Genomic DNA, 8,699 nt, shown 5'->3' on the forward strand with positions numbered 1-8,699 from the left:
CTTTCATGGGCGTTGTCGCAGTCTAGGTATACCTCACTATACCTCAGGGGTAAACCTAAATAAACCTCACTACACCTTAGAGGTAAACCTAAATACACCTCACTATACCTCAAAGTAACCCTTAGGTTGAGAAAATATTATAATCAGAACAGCTAAGTCTAACAACTGGGAAGTTTGAACTCAATTTATAATATATCTGTGTTAGATATTCTTAATTCTTTAAGACAATATAATAGAAGAAGATTTAACGGTTACAATGATATCAAAATAAGGTGATTTTGACATCTTGAAGCTCTTTATATAAAACTGTAGTTATGCCTTTGAAGATATATAAGGTAAACAGCATACTCGATATATATATCTACAACTTTATATACTGTTTTGTCAATAACCCTTATTGACCACTTCTAACGTCGAATTTCTTTGTATTTATTTAGAGTTTATAGGTAACAATACCTACTGTTTACTTTTATATAAGTATTTGTTCATAAATCCTTATGTTGATAGAGTATTCACTGATATGGCTTCAGGCTGACGGAACAGGTGTAAAAAACAGAGATGAATCATCCATTTTATCCAGCCAAAAGGGGTAAGGTGTCAGAAATTTATGCATATGCGGGTTGATGAGGGTAACCCTGCACCGAACCTGTCGACCCTCAGGTGCGGGTCAGGTGCGAAGGTCCGCACCTGAACCTCCTGAGGTGCAGGTGCAGATGCGGAGGTACTGCACCTGTGGGCGGTGTAATGCCAGGTCTACTTCTGCCTATATCTGCCTCCGAGATCTAGTACGCTTTTGCTTCTGCTTCTCGTTGGCGGCGCGTAAATCGCCTACTTCTTTCTCGAGAAATGCGGCGGATTGCATAGTGATCTGGCATGCCTTTAAAACCTGGTTTATAGCAGAATTGAGAGGACTTGGAGGGCTCCTTGATCTTATACGAAGTAATGCTTTAATTGACGAAGTTTGCTTTTGCAATTGAACGTAGTTCGAAGGGGTTTAGGGGTCCTAATCACTGCCCCGGCTAGGGGGGGGGGGGGGTTCGAAGCCGGATATTGAGTTTTGAAATCACTCTCTCTAGTTCAAAAGGGACTAAACCGGCTGTCCCGAAGCTATTTTAATAGTCTCCGATTTAAAAGCTTCAATTCGGGCGAGGGGATATACTTCGAGGAAGTCAAATTTGTCAATATAGTTGATCCCGGTCCGTATCTTATTTTCAACTATCTGACCGTAGGCACGTTTTAACACCGCAAAACAACTAATATCTAGAGGTTGTAAAAGATAGGACGAATGAGCTAGTATATAAATTGGTATTACCTTATTTTGCTCACAAATTTCGTCAAATTAAGGTATTAAATGACTTCCGTGGCCGTCGAGTATTAAAAGCCGATACCCCCCCTTAGTATATAAAGAAGTACTAGGAATAAAGAGCTTCTTAAGCTAACGAAGTCCAATTTTATTAGAGGTCTAGCCGTTAGGACTAACTTCGAAACGCTAATTATCCGGAAGGCCGTCAAACTATAATTTAATAAAGACTTTACCTTTAAAAATCATATACGGAGGAAGGGCCTAGCTAGAAGTATTCGTATATTTAACTACCGTCACCTATTTATAATTTCTAGGTTATAAAAACTAGTCTCCGACTATAGTATTTACTCCGTATAATAACCTTTATAATTATAGTTAATCTTATCGCGAAACCGGTCTCGTTAAAGTTATAAATATCGTCGGGATCGATTCCATATTGAAGGACTGTCTTTTGAACTAAATTAAACCACTCTATAATGATTTTAGGGTCTTCGCATTTCGCACGCTCGTAATTGTACCGTTTCGAGAATCGGGAGGAGAGGAGAGGACGCCTTTTAACGAAATTCGTAACCCAATTTTCGCCGACCGAAAGAACCGGGGTAGTTCCACGCTTTTGAAGAAGAAGATCCGCCATTTCTCGTACCATAGAGGGCCGGGGGGCTGCTCCACGTAGATCCATAGAGAGAATCCATTTTTCAAGAGATTCCTCTTCAATTTCAGTCAATTTTTGTAAATTGGCGCGAGATATCGCGCGGCTAGGGGTGCCCTTTAGTCGGCGTAGGAGAGTCGACTTTGGGACTTCGAAACGGCGCGCCACTTCACGAATTGAAGAGATTTCTTGATTCTTAAAAGCCTGTATAGCTAGTAAGATCCTACCCTCTTGCTCTGTTGAATCTTTAGAGCTTCGGGAGCGTATTGGTGGCATAGTGGGTGGTTGAAGAAGAAAGGGTTAAATTAATTGACGCGTTTTAGGTTAGGTGGACCACTCGTTTGTGTGGACCACTCGTATGTGAAATACGTTAGCAAATTAATAATTATAGTAGGAAGAGTACTATAAAGAAAAAGATATTAAAGAGATATCGATTTATAAAGAAGAACCTGAAAATTAATTATTCGATAATTACTATCAAATTTACCGCTCTAGTATCTAGATATCTATAGATCTTAGATACTAGCGCCTCTAAGTATATTTATAGTAATTAATCTGCCTTCTTAATAATTTAACTATATAATACAGGCGAGGAATACAAATAGTTAGGCCTTGACAAGTCACGCGGTACCAAGCAAATTTTGGTACCGTTGCTCGGTGCTGTATGGTACCGCGTGACTAACGTGACTAAACTAAACCTATTTAGGTAATTTTATTACCTAAATAGGCAGTTCAACGTCTCTTGGCATAAAATTTAAGGTTTACTCCTGCCAAGAAGACTTGGCGGTACCATTCTTGCGTGACTTGTCAAGGCCTACAAATAGTTAACCTCTAGAAACGATAAAGTTAAAGTAGAATTTTACAGAATAGTATAATTAAGCCTCTATATTAATAATATCTCTATTAAAATAGGCTAAAAAGGAGCAATTCAAACTACTCTAGAGTGCTACTAGATTAGTATTTATTATATATATAGAGTAGGTTAATATAACCTCTAGAAACGATAAAGTTAAAGTAGAATTTTACAGAATAGTATAATTAAGCCTCTATATTAATAATATCTCTATTAAAATAGGCTAAAAAGGAGCAATTCAAACTACTCTAGAGTGCTACTAGATTAGTATTTATTATATATATAGAGTAGGTTAATATAACCTCTTTTCTCTCGGAATAGTAGAGAGAGAATTAGATATCTAGTAGAATAGTAAGTCGAAAACTCTTTATAATAAGAATAATAGAGTGATTAGCTTTATAAAGGACTCTTATAAAGTACCCTTTATTTAATTAGTATCTCCTATATTAGGAACTGCTATTATTTCTACTAAATTAGCTTATCGGAGATTAGGCTATATAGGATCTTATAAAACTAAGATCAGTTAGGCTAATCTAGGTTATAATATAATTAATATTGAAGAAGACTTTAATTATAAAGTATATAGCCTTAGCAAATCTAAAAGAATTATCTCTAGGACTAGCTAGGCGAGAGTAATAAGAGCTAGATATATATTTTATATAGATTTATAACCAGTCAGTCTACCTAGATATAACCTAGAAAATAGTAAAAACGATAGGTAACCGGCCCCTGTTATTTTTTTACAAAAATTACGGGCAAGCGAGGGTCCGCCACCCATATGCAACATACCACCCAAATGCAACTTCTTTTTTAAATCCTACATTTTTACTTTGATTACCTACCACCCCACCAACCATGCCTCAATCCAATGAAGAAATAGAGCAGCAGATTCAGCTAGCAATGGACTCTCTATCTGAGCAATCTAAACCCAATATCGCGAAAACTGCGCGAGAATTCGCGGTCCCTGTGCATCGACTACGCCGGCGATGGAAGGGTGGAAAATCGCTTTTTCAACGACAACCTAATGGCAGAAAGCTTAGCTCTGCACAGGAAAAGGCATTATGTGAATACATTGATTACTTTGACGCGGTCGGAGCATCAATAAATCGCCGCCAAATAGCTATTGCAGCTAATTCAATTCTCGAAGAGGACCATCATGATGATACGGAACCACCAACACAAATTGGCGACCACTGGCTACAACGTTTTCTTAAACGTAACCCCGACTACTATGTACGACGGCGGCGAGCTCTTGATGTTGAAAGAAGCGCTGCTCTTGACAAATCGGTAGTTCAAAGGTGGTTTGAAGACTATGAACGTATAGTCACTGAGCACGGGATATGCTATCAAGATGTCTATAATTTTGATGAAACTAGCTTTCAAATTGGTGTCGGCCGGGATCAATTCATTATTGCTAGGCATCCAAAAAAGAAGCTATTCAATAGATCTGTTATAAATCGTGAATCTATTACGGTTTTAGAGGCTGTCTCAGCCGATAGTTTTGCCTGCCCTCCACTTATCATTTTAAGTGTAAAGTAAGCTTTACTACGCTGGTTCGATTATATTAAAGAGGAGGAACATATAGCCGTTACCGATACCGGCTATATTAATAATCACTTGGCATATTAATAGATTCAGCTCTTCCATAAATGGACAATTGGCCGTACAGTTAGTGGAAAGCGCCTTATTTTATGCGATCGTTTTGGATCTCATTTAACTCGTGAATTTATCTAATTTTGTGAGAAGAATAATATCATCTTATTCTTCTTACTATCGCATACAAGCCATATATTACAGCTTCTCGATATCGGCGTGTTTAGCGTATATAAACACTGGCATAGTGAGGCTGTTGAAGCGGCTACAATAACTGGATACCGCCGATTTTCAAAGGATGAATTCCTACATTCAATTAGGGAAATCCGGCGAAAAACCTTCAAACCACATACAATTAAGCTTAGATCCAAATTAACAGGCCTTTGGCCTATTAATTCTAAGCTTATTACCGATAAATTGGAGTCATATAATCCATATTATGACAATCGATCTCGGTCAAATACACCGTCAATTACCTCACAAAATACTGAGTTTAGCACTCCAAAAACTGCTGAAAAAGTCAGAAGGATTAGCCTACGGCTTAATCAAACCGATCCTACAACTCAGCGCTTCAAAGAAGGGTTAGCGAAGCTTGTAAAGGGTGCTGAAGCACAGGCTACCTTAGCCCTCCAGCTACAGCGGGAGTTCGACCAAACACAAGCTATTATGGGGGCTCGCCACGCTAGATATGATACATCTCGTCGTCATTTACGGATCACCGGTATCATCAATTCAAACCAAGTGAAAGCAATGAAGAGAAAGGAGTATAAATTGACGGAAAAAGCGGATCAAGAGAAAACGAAGCGGAAGTGGAAGAAGGTGTTGATCGAAATCAGGAAGTATGGCAGAGCCAAAAAAAGTGGAAAAGCTCTATAATTTTGTATACAAGTAATAAATTAGTTAATTGATTTATTCCCTATTTTAAATTAATTTATTTACTATATTATGTTGTAGAAAATAGAGGTTGAGGTTAAATGTATAAAAAAAAGTTGCATTTGGGTGGTATGTTGCATATGGGTGGCGGACCCTCGCAAGCGAGGGTCCGTAATTTTTGTAAAAAGATTACAGGGGCCAGTTACTATATAATAGTAGTAATAGATAATATAACTCGCTACTATCTTATATTATAACAATTCGCAGAAAAAATCTACTAAAAGATAGCTATATAGCCTACTAAATAGAGAATTAATAGAGGAAGAGAATTCTCTCTTTTTATTACCTAGGTAAGAGGAAAGATAATAATTATTATACTATCTATTCCTTATACTTATAAATAAAATAGTATCTCTAAATTTACTAGCTAGTTACTACCTACCTCCTTTAAATCATAAGAATATTAGGGATTGATACTAGATCTCCTAAAGAATTATAGACTAAAGTATTAAATATAGTATATTATATTATCAATCGACTTTAATAAAAGAATCAAGATACTCTAATTATTATATAGAGAAAGCAATTAAATATACGAATACTAGACAATATAACACTCTCTTTCTTAAGGGCATAGTATACTAAAGCGTACGTCTATATTCTAAAGGAGAAAAGGATTTAAAGCTAGAAAATAAAGCTAAAGGCCTAGAAAAGCTATCTTATAGGATATAAAGGAGATAATAGTTATATCTATAGAATTTATAATCCTAAAACTAGGAAGATAATAAGATATAAAGACGTTATTTTTTAGGAATAAAAATAAGATATTACTTACTATAACAATTAATAAATCGTTATAGGTAGAGATATTATTAATAGCCCTAATATTTAAGAAATTAAAACTAGAGTAGGATTACTAGTTATAATTATATAATAAATCCCGTAATTGACTAAGTTTAGACTATTAAAAAATAATCCTAAAGTATATAAAATTGAGGATATTAATCTTAACGAACTTAATAAAGAAGGTTATACTCAATTTACTACCCTAAAAGGTAAGGGAAAAGCTCTTCTAAGAGACTTTATACCTATATCTTTACTAACTATATTATCTCTCTACCCCCTTTTAATACCTACCCTACGGATAAAGGCTATAAGAACTAGATCTTTAGGCCGCTAATCTATACCTCCTAAACGATTTAAAGACTTAAAATAGGATAAATATAGTAAGGCTTTACTAGCTATTGAAAATAGTACTCTAGAAGTAATTGATATAGTAGTAGTTAGACTTCGCCATAAACCGCAAAACCCATAAACCGCCCCACCCCAAACCGCAATTGGGGTGGGTTTTTGGGGCGAGGTCTATAAACCGCAATGGTTTATGGGGCCCTAATTGGTTTTTAAAGTGGAGTAGAATTGTAGAGCATGTGACCATAATTTATACAATTTTCCTTGAATTCTTCTATATTTCATTTACATATCTGAGATTATTTTGATAAAAAAACAAGATTGTATGATTGTATTCTCTCCCTAATGATAATCATATATATCCTTATCGCGTCTCACACGCTTACGAGCTCGTAAATTAGCCCGTAATTGAGTACTACTCTCCGAATTAGAAGGTAGTGTAGGCTCAGCTGTATGATCCACTATATCAACTGTACTATCTAGATCCTCTATATCCTGCCCTTCTTCGTGACTAGTATCTTCCTCTGTATTACTGATTGGATTAATATCAACTATATCAGATGTAAACCCCTTCTCTTCCTTAGCTTCTTTAATCTTATCCTGTGTAAAGAACTCCTATAATAATGCCGAGTCCTGTTCTTCTTTGTCGAACTTCGATATATATAGATATATCATTAATTCCTAGATTGTGGACGTATATAGCCTACTACGGCGGTAGTAATAGATATCCTAAGCGGTATTAAACAATTGTTTAATACTAGTACTAGTAGTAGGGATTGAGAGAATATCCTAAGTGAGAGCTGAAAGAGCGGGGAAGCGAGGTATATTAGTCCTCTAGAACTCTAAAGGGGCTATATTAATAGTAGCTAGATTAGTTAGTTTAATAGAATAAAGGGCAAAAGTAGAGGCGAGGATATACTACTAAGTACTATATAATCTTATCGCCCGAAACCGTAAGATATAGACGGTTAGGCTTTAATATAGAGGTAAGGTAGGACTATAATCCGATTAACGAAGGCGCTTCGGAAGAATTTAGCTAAAGATTTAGGCGCTTTTTATATAGAGATAGGTGATCTTCTAGACTTTATCGGTATATTACTCGCTAATTATTATCCTAATCGTTAGTTTGAAAGAACTGGAACTTATTAATAGGATTAAGTATTATACTAATCGTATATAGATATCCCCGAATATTATTAGTCTTAGAGTAGTACTGACCGAGCTTCTTCCGGGATACTTATAAGGCCTATAATATCTATCGCTTCTAGCTAGTTCGTTTCCTAGTAAGCTAGGAGATTGATTTCTTAAGGTATTTAAATAGCTTATTATAAATCAGGAAGATATAGTATATTATAGCGTTACGTATCTTCGAGAGTTTAACTATAAAATCGAAGAACGGCTAGGTAAGAAAGAGAAGGTAATCAACCTAACGCTATTCTTTATTACTAAGCGCTATATCAGCTCGCTTATACTTATTATAGAAAGGCTAGAAGATTGGCTATAGGCGCTTTATATATTGAAGTATTAGAAATATTAAGTTCTAACGCGTTTTTATATCCTATAAAGGTATAATCTTAATAGTATCGCTTTGTAGGTTATAGAATGTCTCTCGGCGTTAAGGGCTTACGTTTATATAAATAGTAAGATTTCGAATCTAATAGTAACAATACTTAGTAATATATATTAAAAGAATTGAGGAATATATATTACCTTTAAAAGTATATAAGTAATATCAATCTTCCCCGAATTAGTATATATAGATAGTGATCTCTACTTATTCTATCGCGTATCTGTTAATTTATTAAGCGGGTAAGCCTTAATATAACTAAGTAGCTTATTCAGACTAAGCTAAATTATATATATAAGGTATAGAACCCGAATAAGAGTAACGTCTTTAGATATAGACTCTTTTAAGGTATTAACTATTATTTAGTTGTTTGATATATTATCTATCGTAACTATAAAGACTCGGTCCTTAATCTTATACTGTTTTAAGATATTAAGGAGGACGATACTTAGATTTATACTAGTATACGATCTATAAAGTGGTTTAAACCTAAGAAGAACCTTACGGTATCTCTAGTCTATATTAATAAAGTAGCCGGTAATAGCTATAAAGGCCTATATATAAAGGGTGAGGTCTAGTAATTAAGGGTAATAGATATCCTTATACCTTAAGGAAGTGTTCGTAAGATCCCTTCTTATTAGTCTTATATAGAGGCCTTAAGCCGGCGCTATAA

At 35.4% G+C, this 8,699-nt stretch overlaps 1 protein-coding gene across 1 annotated transcript; it reads left to right on the forward strand.

Annotated features, from left to right (window-relative positions):
• Positions 1-3,660: 3,660 nt before the first annotated feature.
• On the forward strand, positions 3,661-5,274 carry N7455_000742 (DNA-binding domain-containing protein; the record flags this gene model as incomplete). Its single annotated transcript, XM_065603863.1, has 2 exons — positions 3,661-4,340; positions 4,764-5,274. The coding sequence occupies 2 exons, from the start codon at positions 3,661-3,663 to the stop codon at positions 5,272-5,274; spliced, it is 1,191 nt and encodes a 396-aa protein (XP_065462354.1).
• Between the last annotated feature and the right edge of the window lie 3,425 nt (positions 5,275-8,699).

Source organism: Penicillium solitum, assembly GCF_028829755.1.
Source record: "Penicillium solitum strain IBT 25940 chromosome Unknown utg000001l_segment0_segment0, whole genome shotgun sequence".
Classification (NCBI taxonomy): Eukaryota; Fungi; Ascomycota; class Eurotiomycetes; order Eurotiales; family Aspergillaceae; genus Penicillium; species Penicillium solitum.